Here is a 17,675-nt window from a genome sequence, read left to right as displayed (position 1 = left end):
CCTTCCTCCATAATGACCACTACTCCCTACCACCCAACCCCCTGTGAGCTCACCTTCCTCCAGCTCGTCCATGGTGGTGATCTTGCGCGTTCCGTCGATGGAGAAGATGAAGCGGACCCCCTGGGGAAGGTTGATGTGGTCGGAGAGCGAGCGCGTCAGGTCGGCCAAGAGGGCGTCGAAGGTGCGGAAGCGTTCCACGGCCACGGCGTACACGATGCCCTTGAAGTAGCGGTCTCCGTTGCGGTAGAACCTCACCTTCTTGGCCTTCTTCTCGTTGGTGAGGGCCTGCAGGGTGCGCGTGCGGTAGAAGCTGCAGTGGGCGCTGTGGGTGGGGCTAGGCAGCCCATTCATGCGACCACCCCGTGGGGTACGGGGCTTGTCGCGCTCATCAAAATGGCCGAAGTCCAGCTCCATGGTGACAGATGTCAGGGAGGGTCCGTGGTAGAGAGGTGCTGGTTGTGCTGAGCTCTGGGAAGTCTAGCATTGGAAAAACATAACACTATGAGTTATACTGATGCTCATACAGTATACAACTAAGGAGACTTGGTAAAGGTATTTTAGGCATGAACATCTAAAAAGGGCTATTCAATAACAGAGTACCAAAGTGGTAAATGAATCCCTCAACATTCCACCATCTAGCTACTGTGAAATTCCCCTGCAGTGGGAATTCCTTTCCATCTCTATCCCTCTAATACAGTAGAGTACCATGCACCACAGGTGTGCTGGGGGTCACATGCAGTAAACTAAGCCAAGCCTCCCATGCCCTGTTTCTTCCATGACCCGTTACCCCAAGCCACCCCCCCCCCCATGCTTTGCCTCCTAATGCCCAGTCTCCCCATTCCCTGTCTCTCCACGTCTCCCCATTCCCTGTCTCCCCATTCCCTGTCTCTCCACGTCTCCTCATTCCCTGTCTCTCCATACCCTGTCTCCCCATACCCTGTCTCTCCATACCCTGTCTCTCCATACCCTGTCTCCCCATTCCCTGTCTCTCCATACCCTGTCTCCCCATTCCCTGTCTCTCCATACCCTGTCTCCCCATTCCCTGTCTCTCCATACCCTGTCTCCCCATTCCCTGTCTCTCCATACCCTGTCTCCCCATTCCCTGTCTCTCCATACCCTGTCTCCCCATTCCCTGTCTCTCCACGTCTCCCCATTCCCTGTCTCCCCACGTCTCCCCATGTCTCCCCATTCCCTGTCTCCCCATGTCTCCCCATTCCCTGTCTCCCCACGTCTCCCCATGTCTCCCCATTCCCTGTCTCCCCACGTCTCCCCACGTCTCCCCATTCCCTGTCTCCCCACGTCTCCCCATTCCCTGTCTCCCCACGTCTCCCCATTCCCTGTCTCCCCACGTCTCCCCATTCCCTGTCTCCCCACGTCTCCCCATTCCCTGTCTCCCCACGTCTCCCCATTCCCTGTCTCCCCACGTCTCCCCATACCCTGTCTCTCCACGTCTCCCCATACCCTGTCTCTCCATACCCTGTCTCTCCACGTCTCCCCATACCATGTCTCCCCATGTCTCCCCATACCCTGTCACTCCATGTCTCCCCATACCCTGTCACTCCATGTCTCCCCATACCCTGTCTCTCCATACCCTGTCTCTCCATGTCTCCCCATACCCTGTCTCTCCATACCCTGTCTCTCCATGTCCTGTCTCTCCATGTCTTCCCACGCCCCGCCTCCCCATGCCCTCTCTCCAGAGTGTGTATGGTTTCTGCCAGATGAAGAGAGGCTAGGCCAGCCCAATCAATTACAGCCCTCACTATCGATTAGCCCACCCACTCACAGACAGACACAGAGATGTGTTAACCCTCAGCCCTTCTGTGTGTGTGGAAGTGTGTGAAAGCAACTGGAGAACGTTCTGCCATGACGGCGCAGCAACAAAAACACAAGCCTCGTTTAGGATGTTCCCGAGTGAACAGGGGATCAGTATTTAATGTCAGGTGAACAGAATCACTCTGCTGTATACTCAGTAGTACATGCCCTATGTAGGCATTACAACCCTTCAGTGACCCCTAAAACTAAGGCCATTAGTTCTGAACATACACTACATACTAAACATGGTATGCACTAAATGGGATGTACAGGTCTCCTGTAGAGCGGAGGTTGCTCCGGCTGTACGTCTGTCTGTCATCTACCATATATTCAGCCTGTGTTCTTCAGAGAGGGGAAGGGAGTGGCCAGTAAGGAACTATTATTAAGAAGGCAAAGTGGATGTGTGATATTTTGGAGAAGAATGTCTCATCAGAGAGTGTTGCTGTTTGTGGTCTGACCAGGGTGGGAAACGAGACACTTTCCCTCTGGCTCCAGGATATGTGCACAGATTGACATTGATTGTCCTGAGTCTTGTCCTGGAGGCAGAACTGAGCGATTTACGCTAATGGGCCAGCTGTAAAGTCAAAATTGTCTATAATGTAAGAATTCATAAAAATGTTAGGGTTAGCAGTGTGGTTAAGGTTAGGTGTACATTTCAAATCAGATTAGATGATTTTGTGGCTGTGACAGCTAGTGACCACTCTGTGAACTGCCTCCAGGTAAAGATTTATGACAATAAATGCCAGCATGCAATATGTGCTTAATGTGATTCTGGTTTCTGTATCTGATCTCTGTACAGTTCCCCTTTGCCTTACAACCATGACAATATACTCATTTTTGGGATGTGCATTTGCAAGTACCATATATCTTACATGGAAAGGCTAACAAAAATGTTTCACCACCTGGGTTGTTTTAAAGAACGGCAGAAACAAGCTAGAACCATCTGAATCCTACCACACCTCGGGGTCTGAGCTATGAGCAGGCAGCAGGGGAGGTTCTGGATCTACTGTACAATCAGCATCCCATAAAAAGGGCTCATGGACCAGAGAGCTGAGCTGAACATTTGGAGCATTAGTCACTGATGTAAAGTCCATGGTATCATAGTCACTACATCGATGTGTGGTGCTGAGCACCATGTGTGAGGGTGTATTCACACATTTCAGTGGTTACTCATCCTCTACCACTGGGAAAGGTACATGGAGTGATCCACCCACAAGTTTACATAATCCAATGTACAAAGGAAGCCGGTCTAAAACCTTATAGCATACAAAGACTCTGAAAGAACAATTACTAAGGTTGAGGTTAAAAAATGATTCAATGTATTTTTTAAAGGGTTTTCTATTTGGTGTCTTTTGGCAGATAACATGGCTTGTGTAAAGGCCTGAGCAGCCTAGCAGGAATGGTCTCTTTCTGGGTAGTCCAGACGTCTCTGTAAAGCCTGTAGATGAGGCGAGGGTTAGAGAGCACAGCGTGCTCCTGCCAAAACTCTCCACTAACATCTGCTCTTTCTAAACGCAAGCAGACCGTTTTATCCCCTCCGCAAAAAGACAGAAGAAAAGAAAGCATGGTGGGAGGGACTGACTGGCTGGCTGACTGGCTGGCTGACTGGCTGGCTGACTGGCTGGCTGACTGGCCAGAGACGTGTTTTCTGCTACCCAGTTCGTTACTGGAACTTTGAAATAGACCGTTTGGAATAATGAGGAGATTAGCCACTAAACGGGCAGAGAGCACTCATTACTGTGCCACTGTGAATGGGATCCCAGCAGCCGTCACCCTCTCTGCCATGTCTCACATCTCACACCATCATAACAATGTCCCCGCCATAGGAGGACAGAGGGCACAGTGAAGGTCATCGTTGAAACGCCGTGCCCTGGAACATGCTTGGAGTCCTGTCCAGGTCAGACAGGCAGTCTGTCTGTTCGTTTCAACGAACGTTTCGATTCCGAGCATTCAGGAGTGGAACTAGCGTTTCAGTGAAACTAGCCGACTGCAGAGCAGACAAAGAAACACGTCAGAGTCGTGGGGCAGGTTGCTTCGCTACGACGACACACAAAGCCCCATTTCTAATGAATGTCATTAGCCATCTCTGTGTGATCTAATCAAAGTGAATATAATTCCTCTGTATGAGATGGGAAACGTGAGGTTATGATGACCGCACAGTAGAGCTGAATGCTAGCTGCTCCATGTCAGAACAAAGACTCACTGCACCACAGCAGTATCCACGTGCTAGAGCACAGGCACAGCAGCCATATTGTACTGTACAAGACTTGTGAATGAGGTTAGCTGCAGTGGGACAAACCCCATCTACACCTGCCTAGAATGTGCTGACACTCAAGTCTGGGCTGTCTGGCTGCATTTGTAGCCATGTTTACAAGGCAAACAGCTTCTCTGTAAAAGACACATCCGATACAGGAACTAGTGGCTTCTTATATTACACTGCAAGTCACAAGGTATGTCATCTTTTATCAAAGTACAGTAACTATCAGGTAAAACAACATCAGTACTCTAGGGACAATATGGTGCTCTGTTTAGCTCCAGGCCTATCTTTTTCCTATATTGTTCAACCATCATCAATAGCCCCTCTCACTCAAATGCCCCAAAATGTCTTTCAATAACCACTCGTCAATAAGCTCACGCCCATTGTTCACAAACAAAGCATTTGTCACTGTCGCCCCCCCAAGCTGACTCCCAGGATATGGGCCAGTAGGGTGATGTGTTGAAGTAGGCAGGAGGTGTGGCGGCTGAAGGAGGCAGGAGCAGATGATGTGTGATAAATGAGAGTCCTTTATGACAGTCTGACCTCCGCCGCCCAGTCCACTGAGCCCTGGAGCCCCACAGAGACCACATCCCCTTCCTGGAGAGGACCAAAAAACATAACAGCACCCCCCTCCATCTCACATCACATGCCTCTGCCTGATGACAAGCCCTTTTCAAGTGGCCTTAACTATCCACCCCAACCCATGCCGCAAAAATATAGTGTTCTTGTTGTGAGCCCCCTGGGCCACTTTCACATCCTGTCGAGAATTAGATTTGTTTGCTAAATTCCTAATGCATTGTTAGTATTAGAACGAAGCTGGAGGAGCTGCTCTCTGGGGAAATGTAGCAAAGCTCGGCCTGTTGTTTAGGAAAAGAGAGGTCGAATCCCAACTCTGATTCACTGGTGACGGACTGACTCTCTTCCAGAACTGCTGCTTCACTCTGATACACAAGATTATCACACAAGATTATCACGCACAATCAACTCCACACATTCTTAAGACTATTTGTGAACCTTGATTGATCAATCAATCGTCATATGTAGATGATCAATGACTCAGTAATTAATTTTATACAGAGTGAGTCTTGAGTGAGAAACATGTGTGAAGATGTCACATGGTAAGGTAACTTTATAACACACCTCAATGCACCATGTGGTTAAATCAACTTTTAAAACAGCACATCAACCCAGTGCTCAGGACAATTATTGGATTTCTAGGTGTTAGATCTGGGCTTGTCAGTTTGACTGAACTACCCTATCTGAAATAAACAGCCCCCTCCAGAGGGTAGCACTGTAACAGCCGCTGTTCACCATGCCTCTACCCAGAAGGTTCCACTTCGTACAACACACAGACCCTCATGTGAGGAGGGAGATGAGGTTATATCTGACCGTTGATCAACACAGTGGGGGAGTTTTACTAATGGCCACACAAAGCTTAATCACACATTAATGAACTGGAAAACAGCTTTAACTAGCAATAAAAGGGCTTTGGCACACATTGTTATGTCAACACATTCAGTCCATCTTGGCCATTAATTAGTGGGCAAGATAACATTTTTCGGCATGAATCTAGTTCAAGAGGCAGCGCTGCAGAGTGGTCACCATCTGGCACAGCCACAAAGTCATAAAATGTGATTTTAAAACTTAACCATAACCACAATGCCTAACAGTAACCTTAAATTAAGAAAAAAAGCAAATGTTTTGTTTTTTGTTAATTTTTACAATTTGGCCAATTTTGGCTTTACAGTTGGCCCATCTAGTGCAAATTGCTCAGTTCTGCCTCGTCCCAATAAACATCAACCTGCCGCTAGTGAGGGTGTGTAGACTAGAGGCTGCTATCTGTGACATTTAAAGCTCTGATCTGTGCCAGACAGACAGACAGACAGACCAGTCCTGGGCTGGGCCAAGGATTGAAGCAGCTTTACCAATTAAAACCTGGCCACTTCCTGTCAAATCCCCACCTAGTGGCTGTGACCAGTGACCACACCTCAATGGCTTCAGATAAAGACATGCAGCCTAACCCCTCAACCCCTCCACACCCTTGCTATCACCCACTCTCGCTCCACATACAATGCCCACACATGGCTCTACTGCTGGGTAATGGCAACCAAATGTAGACTCCATGACTTAACAGGGGCTTGTTAACTCATTTCTGCTTAAACAATGATTGTGTAAGACTGGCAACGCCCCAATGCCAAAGGTCATGAAACTCACAGCTTTTAATGGCGAAATACTGATTATGATTGATATGTCCTCCTCCCCTTGTCTCTTCACAGCCCCATCACGCGTGTCCTCCTCCATGAAGACAAACAGAGAGGACCACATTGTCCCCACGCTTAACGCGTCTGGGATCTCCCCTCCCCCGCACACCCTGGCCCTGAGTCTGGCTGAGCTTTTATGACAGGTCCTGAGATGGGGGTAGGTCCCAGACCAGGGAGGGATGGGTTATGGGTAGTGGTACTCCTCCCGACAGACAGGGGCCCGGGAGCCCATCTGCTCGCCTAATATAATAGACAGAGAGGTAAATCACTGACCCTCTCCCTATGACGTCACTTAGGACTATATATGGTCTACGCTCAGGACAGCCCATTGTCTCACAGGGACACCCCCATCACTACGACTACTGTAGTGCTACATCACACACGGATACAACTACAAATAATAGTATTATTACTAGACTAATGATTCACCCCAGTGAATTGCAATCATCAGGGCTCAAATTACAGGAGGGGCCCCTAAGTATGTAAAATGTCTATCCCCATAAGGTCCAGACCACTACTCATAACACCCCCCAACAGATATGTCATTCAATCCCTGAATATCACAAATAAATGGATATGTGTAAAATAATACAAATGTTCTCACCATGCTTACCTAACCTGGGCAGGCTACTTCCTGCTCACAGTGCAGCACACAGACTGCAGAGCTGTTCTATTGTGTGACTGTGACATGTCTAACTGCACGACAGAGATGTGAGGCTGGGTCTGTGCTATCAGCGCCACAGCAGCCCAGATAACAACTTTGACCTGCCCGTCAGCGTCCTGCATCAAATCACCCCAAACATCCTCATCACAGCAGATCTGTGTCTTATCTAGTAACACTAAGCCAGTCTGAGCTGGTTTTAAGTCATATTTGTTTTTAAATAACAACAAAAGTTTTTCAGTACCCCCTCTAGCTTTCAGCAACAAAAAAAACGGATCAGTTGTCCATATGCCCTCAGAGAAAAGCGGTGGGCGCAGTACATACAGATGAGCCATGACAGTTTTGTACCAACGGGTACGCGCACACCTATAATCACCTGCTCATATAGCCGACAGCCTAAATAGACAAAAATTCTACCAATCATTCACAGTGTGCAATACTCCTGAACACAACAACTTAACTCACCGTCAGAAACATAATTTAAATACTGACATAATATTTTTTCTCCATTTAATTATGTTTAACCAAAATTTAAAAAGTATCGGGTACTCACCCGCGCTGGAGCGTTTGGAGTGAGGTGGGTGGGTGTGGATGCTGCAGGATAGCGGCACGAGCTCTCTCTGCCTTTGTCTGCCTCTCTCTAGTCTACGAGCTGAGCCTACCTGACCGGCTGCACTGCTGGGTCCTAGAGGCGACCCAGCTGAACCCGCCCTAGCATGGCAATGGCACTGACCAACATTTTGGGGTATTTCTCACAAAAGGATGATGTAAACCTTTTCAGAGCTGATTTTTTAAAAACTTTCGGGAATCTACTGTGCCATGATGAATAGTTTTTTATTCATTCAGACACCCATGCACTGTATATGCTGCCTATTGAAATTAGAAATACAAATCTGGAGAGAGAAAAAATCTGCCTGCTAAATTGATTTGATCCCTGTGTTTTGAGAAAATGATGCCACAGGATCTTTCCACTATCTCTATTGTAAAGTAATGTGGTGTTGATAACCCCCTCCAAACAGATTGAACTGTGTGGGTGTTGCTCCTCTCTTCACACCATCCATGTTATATTTCCAGAGGCAGAAACAGCAGGATTGTAGATTGATTTATTGACGAATGTGTATGGGTGTGTGTGTTGGCTTCTGAAGGTAAAAGCCCATTATCTACACCACTGCCAGAGAGAAAGGAGAAAGGATAGCTCTAAAGAGCTGATGTCCTTCCAGATAAGAGGCTCTTTACATGGGAGGCATCTGGTGTGTGGTGTGAGTTTCAGGTGCAGGTGGAAGTGTTTATGAGCACCTGTGTTTAGATTAGCACCTGTGTTTAGATTGTTTAGTGTGTGTGTGTGTGTGTGTGTGAAGTTGTTATCATACAATCCCGTGTGTAATGAACTGAGATAAAGTCATCCCAGAATATCTGCATTGACCCCCTTTGCGCGAACTCTTTTGACTCATCACATAAGTTGCTGCTACTGCTTATTATCTATCCTGTTACCGAGTCACTTTACCCCTACCTATATGTACACACTGTACCTACCTCAATTACCTCGTACCCCTGCACATCTACTCTGTACTGGTACCCCGTGTATACAGCCAAGTTTCGTTACTCATTGTGTATTTATTCCTTGTGCTACACGTTCATTATTTTTCTATTTTTCTCTCTGCTTTGTTGGAAAGTGCCTGTCAGAAGGCACTGTTAGTCTACACCTGTTGTTTAAGAAGCATGTGACAAATAAAATATGATTTGATTTGATCTCTTTCAGACTAATCAGAAATGGTGTTGTGATGCAGGGCCTCTTTGGGGAGTATTGATACATGTAATGGGGTCCTGTGTGTAGCTGGTTTAGAGAGTCAGGTGCAGGACAGCAGAAATTAGTAATCAACATACTTTACTCAAAAATACAAAAATACAAGGCAAAAATTACGAGCCCACAATAACGGACCGATTTACAAAAAACAATCACTCACAAACAAACATGGGGAACAGAGGGTTAAATAATAAACAGGTAATTGGGTGAGTGAAACCACCAACCAAGACAAAACAAATGGAAAATGAAAAGTGGATCGGCGGTGGCTATCGGCCGGTGACGTCGACAGCCGAACGCCGCCCGAACAAGGAGGGGCATCGACTTCGGCGGAAGTCGTGACACTAAAAGCCTAAACACCTCAATGCATGTGTCCAATCTGCCTTGCTTCCGTGGAGTTGGGGTTTTAAGATGAGTCGACTCTTTAAATCAAATTTGTGTCTTGGTCCAGTCAACAACACACACACTACATCACCCTGTGGTGACAGAGGGGAGTAGTGTGGTGTCATATAACACCATCACCTCTTTGTAAGGGTCCTGTCACTGTCAATAACAATATCGCTCTCCATCAGATATAGGATCCATTGGACTCGGTCCAAGTGAGTCACCAGAACATTTGATCTAGCTAATGTCACACTGATTTGCAAAGCTGTGCTGTCTACATTTGTCACCTCACCTCATGGCCAGGCACAATGTATCATAAAATGAGAGTGTGGTGTAGTATTGATGTTAGTCACTCACAACTCTGACAGAGCAGTGCAGGAATAATGCGTAGCCCAGGTGATATCTGACCTGAGGGACCTGACCTAGAGCATTTCATTGGATACTCTCAGAGCTCTAGTCAGGTTGATTCTTGCTTGTCCTAACCCATCGATAGGTCAAAGTGTATCAACGAGGAAAAATCATGACAGAGTACAATGACAAACAAAACACAAAATGTTCTACCATGCCAGGTATTAACACTGGGACAGTGGCTGGTGACTTCAGCGCCTATGGGGACCGCTGGAGCAAAGCGAGGGTTGATTTTCTCAATTTGTGAAATTATTTCCGTCAGACATTTTCAGGATATAGTTTCCAATTTATCTTGCAGTTCACAACAAGAAATGACTTGTGGCCATTCATACCATAGAAACCACCAATCTCTGCCTCTGTGACACTAGGAGACAGTACTGCTGTTTAATGTTTCATGCTCTCTGGTACTGCTGGTGCTAAGAACACGGGAAGGGTGGCCTTTCTTTTGGTTATGTATCCATTTGATTCTCTATCAATTGTGTTTTTTATTAGAAACAGACAATGGGTTGTACAATATTTAAATCCCAGGGAGTTTGAGTGTTCAAATGCCTGCCTCTGTCAAAAAGACTGCCTCTATCAAAAAGACTGCCTCTGTCAAAAAGACTGCCTCTGTCAAAAAGACTGCCTCTGTCAAAAAGACTGCCTCTGTCAAAAAGACTGTCTCTGTCAAATAGACTGCCTCTGTCAAAAAGACTGCCTCTGTCAAATAGATCACCTAAATAGAGCAGCCTAATTCTTTACAAATGTTCTTCCTATTTAACATGACATAACACAAGGCCACCATTTGTCGCCTAAGAGAGCTCACAGAAACATTAGTAGTTTACATTTTTTGTTGTTGTTTATTTCACCTTTATTTAACCAGGAAGGCTAGTTGAGAACAAGTTATCATTTACAACTGCGACCTGGCCATGATAAAACACATGGAATAAACAAAACATACAGTCAATAATACAGTAGAGAAAAAAAATAAGTCTATATACAGTGAGTGCAAATGAGGTAAGATAAGGGAGAAGGCAATAAATAGGCCATCTTGGCGAAGTAATTACAATATAGCAATATAAACACTGGAATGGTAGATGTGCAGAAGATAAATGTGCAAGAAGAGATATTGGAGTGCAAAGGCGCAAGATACATAAATAAATACAGTATGGGGATGAGGTAGGTAGATGGGCTGTTTACAGATGGGCTATGTACAGGTGCAGTGATCTGTGAGCTGCTCTGACAGCTGGTGCTTAAAGCTAGTGAGGGAGATATGATTCTCCAGCCTCAGTGATTTTTGCAGTTTGTTCCAGTCAATGGCAGCAGAGAACTGGAAGGAAAGGCGACCAAAGGAGGAATTGGCTTTGGGGGTGACCAGTGAGATATACCTTCTGGAGACGTGTGCTACGAGTGGGTGCTGCTGTGGTGACCAGTGAGCTGAGATAAGGCGAGGCTTTACCTAGCAGAAACTTGTAGATAACCTGTAGCCAGCGGGTTTGGCGAAGATTATGAAGCGAGGGCCAACCAACGAGAGCGTACAGGTCGCAGTGGTGGGTAGTGTATGGGGCTTTGGTAACAAAACGGATGGCACTGTGATAGACTGCATCCAATTTGTTGAGTAGAGTGTTGGAGGCTATTTTATAGATGACATCGCCGAAGTCGAGGATCGGTAGGATGGTCAGTTTTACGAGGGTATGTTTGGCGGCATGAGTGAAGGATGCTTTGTTGCGATATAGGAAGCCGATTCTAGATTTAATTTTGGATTGGAGATGCTTAATGTGAGTCTGGAAAGGGAGTTTACAGTCTAACTAGACACCTAGGTATTTGTAGTTGTCCACATATTCTAAGTCAGAACCATCCAGAGTAGTGATGCTAGACAGGCGGGTGGGTGCAGGAAGTGATCGGTTGAAGAGCATGCATTTAGTTTAACTTGCATTTACGAGCAGTTGGAGGCCACGGAAGGAGAGTTGTATGGCATTGAAGCTCGTCTGGAGGTTAGTTAACACAGTGTCTAAAGAGGGGCCAGAAGTATACAGAATGGTGTCGTCTGCGTAGAGGTGGATCAGAGAATCACCAGCAGCAAGAGCAACATCATTGATGTATACAGAGAAGAGAGTCGGCCCGAGAATTTAACCCTGTGGCACCCCCATAGAGACTGCAAGAGGTCCGGACAACAGGCCCACCGATTTGACACACTGAACTCTGTCTGAGAAGTAGTTGGTAAACCAGGCGAGGCAATCATTAGAGAAACCAAGGCTGTTGAGTCTGCCAATAAGAATGTGGTGATTGACAGAGTCGAAAGCCTTGGCCAGGTCGATGACTACGGCTGCACAGTAATGTCTCTTATCGATGGCGGTTATGATGTTATTTAGGACCTTGAGCGTGGCTGAGGTGCACCCATGACCAGCTCTGAAACCATATTGCATAGCGGAGAAGGTATGGTGGGATTCGAAATGGTCGGTAATCTGTTTGTTAACTTGGCTTTCAAAGACCTTAGAAAGACAGGGTAGGATAGATAGAAGAGGACTGGCCACCCCACATAGCCTGGTTCCTCTTTGGCCTTTCTAGGGAGTTTTTCCTAGCCACCGTGCTTCTACACCTGCATTGCTTGCTGTTTGGGGTTTTAGGCTGGGTTTCTGTACAGCACTTTGAGATATCAGCTGATGTATGAAGGGCTATATAAATAAATGTGATATGATTTGATTTGAGATATATCTTTGATGAGGGGGATGACCACGGCAGCTTTCCAATCTTTGGGAATCTCAGATGATACGAAAGAGAGGTTGAATAGGCTAGTAATAGTAATAGGGGCAACAATTTCAGCAGATCATTTTAGAAAGAGAGGCTCCAGATTTTGCAGCTCTTTCAGAACATCAGCTATCTGGATTTGGGTGAAGGAGAAATGGTGGGGGCTTCGGCGGGTTGCTGTGGAGGGTGCCAGGCAGTTGACCGGGGTAGGGGTAGCCAGGTGGAAAGCATGGCCAGCCGTAGAGAAATGCTTATTGAACATCTCAATTATAGTGGATTTATCGGTGGTAACAGTGTTTCCTAGCCTCAGAGCAGTGGGCAGCTGGGAGGAGGTGCTCTTATTCTCCATGGACTTTGCAATGTCCCAGAACTTTTTGGAGTTTGTACTACAGGAAGCAGATTTCTGTTTGAAAAAGCTAGCCTTGGCTTTCCTACCTGCCTGTGTATATTTGTTCTTACTTTCCCTGAAATCATATCATATCATATCCCTGAAATCATATCATATCACAGGGGCTATTCGACGCTAATGCAGAACGCCACTGGATGTTTTTGTGCTGGTCAAGTGCAGACAGGTCTGGAGTGAACCAAGGACTATTTCTATTCCTAGTTCTACATTTTTTGAATGGGGCATGCTTATTTAAGATGGTGAGGAAGGAACTTTTATTAAAGAATAACCAGGCATCCTCTACTGATGGGATGAGGTCAATGTCATTCCAGGATAACCCGGCCAGGTCGATTAGAAGGCCTGCTCGCAGAAGTGTTTTAGGGAGCGTTTGACAGTGATGAGGGGTGGTCGTTTGGTCACAGACCCATTACGGATGCTGGCAATGAGGCAGTGATCGCTGAGATCTTGATTGAAAACAGCAGAGGTGTATTTGGAGGTTGAGTTAGTTAGGATGATATCTATGAGGGTGCCCGTGTTTACAGATTTGGGGTTGTACCTGGTAGGTTCATTGACAATTTGTGTGAGATTGGAGGCATCAAGTTTAGATTGTAGGATGGCCGGGGTGTTAAGCATGTCCCAGTTTAGGTCACCTAGTAGCAAGAGCTCAGAAGATAGATGGGGGGGCAATCAATTCACATATGGTGTCTAGGGTACACCTGGGGGCAGAGGATGGTCTATGGCAAGCGGCAACAGTGAGATACTTGTTTCTGGAAAGGTGAATTTTTAGAAGTAGAAGCTTGAATTGTTTGGGCACAGACCTGGATAGTAAGACAGAACTCTGCAGGCTATCTTTGCAGTAGATTGCAACACCGCCCCCTTTGGCAGTTCTAGCTTGGCGGAAAATGTTATAGTTAGGAATGGAGATTTCAGAGTGTTTGGTGGTTTTCCTAAACCAGGATTCAGACACGGCTAAGACATCCGGGTTGGCAGAGTGTGCTAAAGCAGTGAGTAAAACAAACTTAGGGAGTAGGCTTCTAATGTTAACATGCATGAAACCAAGGCTTTTATGGTTACAGAAGTCAACAAATGAGAACACCTGGGGAGTGGGAGTGGAGCTAGGCACTGCAGGACCTAGATTAGCCTCTACATCACCAGAAGAACAGAGGGGAAGTAGGATAAGGTTACGGCTAAAGACTATACGAACTGGCCATCTAGCACGTTCAGAACAGAGAGTAAAAGGAGCAGGTTTCTGGGAACGATAGCATAGATTCAAGGCATAGTGTACAGACAAAGGTAAGGTAGGATGTGAGTACATTGGAGAAAAACCTAGGCATTGAGTAACGGTGAGAAAGATATAGTCTCTAGAGACGTTTAACCCAGGTGATGGAAACGCTAGCCAGGAGTAGTCACCCGGGATTGCGGTTAGCTTTTGCTGCATTCTGGTACCTCTCCTGTGCATGTCACACATAACTCTAACTCAGTCTGACCGAAGCCTCCTCACCACCTCCCCCAGCTGTCTGAGAGGGGCTGCCTCATCACCACCTCCCCCAGTTGTCTGAGAGGGGCTGCCTCCTCACCACCTCCCCCAGCTGTCTGAGAGGGGCTGCCTCCTCACCACCTTCCCCAGCTGTCTGAGAGGGGCTGCCTCTCGCCCACAGACTGCCGGGACACAGACAGGTGGGGCAACGGGTGAATTTGGTTGGGGGGCTGGCACAGGAAGGGGGGGCAGATTTGGACCTTAGCCACTCTGTCACGTTCTGACCATAGTCCTGTTATTTTATTATTTGTTTTAGTATGGTCAGGGCGTGAGTTGGGGTGGGCAGTCTGTTTGTTTTTCTATGTTGGTTTTTGTGTTCGGCCTAGTATGGTTCTCAATCAGAGGCAGGTGTCGTTAGTTGTCTCTGATTGAGAATCATACTTAGGTAGCCTGGGTTTCACTTTTGGTTTGTGGGTGTTTGTTTCCGTGTGAGTGTTTGGGTCACACGGTACTGTTTCGGTTTTCATTTTGTTCACATCGTTTATTGTTTTGTATTTCAGTGTTCAGTTCGTTTCAATTAAATATCATCATGAACACTTACCACGCTGCCCTTTGGTCCGATCCTTCTTCCACCTCTGAATGCCGTTACACACTCAGTGGGGTGCTGTGTCACACAATGCTTCGGCCAAACTCAACATGCTCTGTGCCTCATTAAAAAGCTATTGTGGATTAAGCTTATTTGGGCTTCACTTAAAAATGTTGACTACGTTTACCACCGCAGAGAACCTAAATCAGATGAAGTTTATGTGTTTTCCTTTGACTGCTAGTTTACTGTACACATACTATTTCAACATGAGTCAATTAACAATTTGTTCAAATGAGGAACAGATTATCTACAGTGAATTAGCTATTACTGTGCCAACAACACACTTTGATGCACCATGTAGACCATGTAGGAGTGAGGTGAGAGCAGATCTTTAGAGGGTATTTTGGGGAAACATGAGAAAAAGGGCCGGCAATGGGGAGGGGGGCTGCTATGTTGACGGATCTTTATCCCTTTACACTTGTGTGTATAAGGTAGTGGATTTGGAACTGTTAGGTTAGATTAGATTACCCGTTGGTTATTACTGCATTGTCGGGAACTAGAAGCACAAGCATTTCGCTACACTCGCATTAACATCTGCTTACCATGTGTATGTGACAAATACATTTGATTTGGATTGACGAGGATGTAAACAGACGATGGGTCATGGAGGCAGATGTCCAAGAGGCTAGCAGAAAGGAACATGGTCCAGGCCAGTAGAGAGGGACATGGTCCAGGCCGGTAGAGAGGGACATGGTCCAGGCCGGTAGAGAGAAACATGGTCCAGGCCGGTAGAGAGGGACATGGTCCAGGCCGGTAGAGAGAAACATGGTCCAGGCCGGTAGAGAGGGACATGGTCCAGGCTGGTAGAGAGAAACATGGTCCAGGCCAGTAGAGAGGGACATAGTCCAGGCCGGTAGAGAGGGACATGGTCCAGGCTGGTAGAGAGAAACATGGTCCAGGCCAGTAGAGAGGGACATGGTCCAGGCCGGTAGAGAGGGACATGGTCCAGGCCGGTAGAGAGGGACATGGTCCAGGCCAGTAGAGAGGGACATGGTCCAGGCTGGTAGAGAGGGACATGGTCCAGGCCGGTAGAGAGGGACATGGTCCAGGCCGGTAGAGAGGGACATGGTCCAGGCCAGTAGAGAGGGACATGGTCCAGGCCGGTAGAGAGGGACATGGTCCAGGCCGCTAGAGAGGGACATGGTCCAGGCCGGTAGAGAGGGACATGGTCCAGGCCGGTAGAGAGGGACATGGTCCAGGCCAGTAGAGAGGGACATAGTCCAGGCCGGTAGAGAGGGACATGGTCCAGGCCGGTAGAGAGAAACATGGTCCAGGCCAGTAGAGAGGGACATGGTCCAGGCCGGTAGAGAGGGACATGGTCCAGGCCGGTAGAGAGGGACATGGTCCAGGCCAGTAGAGAGGGACATCGTCCAGGCTGGTAGAGAGGGACATGGTCCAGGCCGGTAGAGAGGGACATGGTCCAGGCCGGTAGAGAGGGACATGGTCCAGGCCGGTAGAGAGGGACATGGTCCAGGCCGGTAGAGAGGGACATGGTCCAGGCCGCTAGAGAGGGACATGGTCCAGGCCGCTAGAGAGGGACATGGTCCAGGCCAGTAGAGAGGGACATGGTCCAGGCCGGTAGAGAGGGACATGGTCCAGGCCAGTAGAGAGGGACATGGTCCAGGCCAGTAGAGAGGGACATGGTCCAGGCCGGTAGAGAGGGACATGGTCCAGGCTGGTAGAGAGGACATGGTCCAGGCTGGTAGAGAGAAACATGGTCCAGGCTGGTAGAGAGGGACATGGTCCAGGCCGGTAGAGAGAAACATGGTCCAGGCTGGTAGAGAGGGACATGGTCCAGGCCGGTAGAGAGGGACATGGTCCAGGCTGGTAGAGAGGACATGGTCCAGGCTGGTAGAGAGGACATGGTCCAGGCTGGTAGAGAGAAACATGATCCAGGCTGGTAGAGAGGGACATGGTCCAGGCCGGTAGAGAGAAACATGGTCCAGGCTGGTAGAGAGGGACATATAGGAGACAGGTGGAGGATGGGGGTCCTGGCCCAGGCTGGTAGAACTATAGGAGGCAGGTGGAGGATGGGGGGTCCTTGCCCAGGCTGGTAGAACTATAGGAGACAGGTGGAGGAGGGGTTCCTGGCCCAGGCTGGTAGAACTATAGGAGACAGGTGGAGGAGGGGGGTCCTGGCCCAGGTTGGTAGAACTATAGGAGACAGGTGGAGGAGGGGGGTCCTGGCCCAGGCTGGTAGAATTATAGGAGACAGGTGGATGAGGGGGGTCCTGGCCCAGGCTGGTAGAACTATAGGAGACAGGTGGAGGATGGGGGTCCTGGCCCGGGCTGGTAGAACTATAGGACACAGGTGGATGATGGGGGTCCTTGCCCAGGCTGGTAGAACTATATGAGACAGGTGGAGGAGGGGGGTCCTGGCCCAGGCTGGTGGAACTATAGGAGACAGGTGGAGGAGGGGGGTCCTGGCCCAGGCTGGTAGAACTATAGGAGAGGTGGAGGAGGGGGGTCCTGGCCCAGGCTGGTAGAACTATAGGAGACAGGTGGAGGAGGGGGGTCCTGGCCCAGGCTGGTAGAACTATAGGAGACAGGTGGAGCAGGGGGGTCCTGGCCCAGGCTGGTAGAACTATAGGAGACAGGTGGAGGAGAGGGGTCTTGGCTCAGGCTGGTAGAACTATACATGCCCATAGAAACTCACCCACTACCCGTAAGTAATTCAGTGGAAACAGAAGAAGTGATTGACACTAGACTATCAAATATTAAAGCTGTTGTGTCTCATCAGCTACCATGCTGTCAGATCTAGCCAAACAAATACAAACATTGGTATTCATTTCAGCTGTGATCTAATAAGGATCATATAATCAAATCCTGACCTGAAAATGGATCCCATAATTCAGT

General features: G+C 47.9%; 1 protein-coding gene across 5 annotated transcripts in view; it reads right to left on the bottom strand.

The window, feature by feature from the left end:
• The window catches only part of LOC110510024 (neuronal migration protein doublecortin), a 96,151-nt gene extending 88,449 nt beyond the window's left edge, over positions 1-7,702 (bottom strand). For 4 of the 5 annotated variants that reach the window (XM_036967372.1, XM_036967374.1, XM_036967375.1 and 1 more), the window contains exons 1-2: positions 7,545-7,702; positions 54-477 (exon numbers count right to left, since the gene is read on the bottom strand). In XM_036967372.1, coding sequence (XP_036823267.1) covers positions 54-414 — 361 coding nt within the window. In that variant the 5' untranslated portion in view covers positions 415-477; positions 7,545-7,702. Of the gene's footprint in view, positions 1-53; positions 478-7,235; positions 7,344-7,544 lie in introns of those variants that run through there. The other variant, XM_036967373.1, reaches the window with a different exon arrangement.
• Positions 7,703-17,675: the final 9,973 nt, after the last annotated feature.

The sequence above is a fragment of the Oncorhynchus mykiss genome, chromosome Y (genome assembly GCF_013265735.2).
Source record: "Oncorhynchus mykiss isolate Arlee chromosome Y, USDA_OmykA_1.1, whole genome shotgun sequence".
In the NCBI taxonomy this organism is placed as follows: Eukaryota; Metazoa; Chordata; class Actinopteri; order Salmoniformes; family Salmonidae; genus Oncorhynchus; species Oncorhynchus mykiss.
This window is presented reverse-complemented; position numbering and strand designations above follow the sequence as displayed.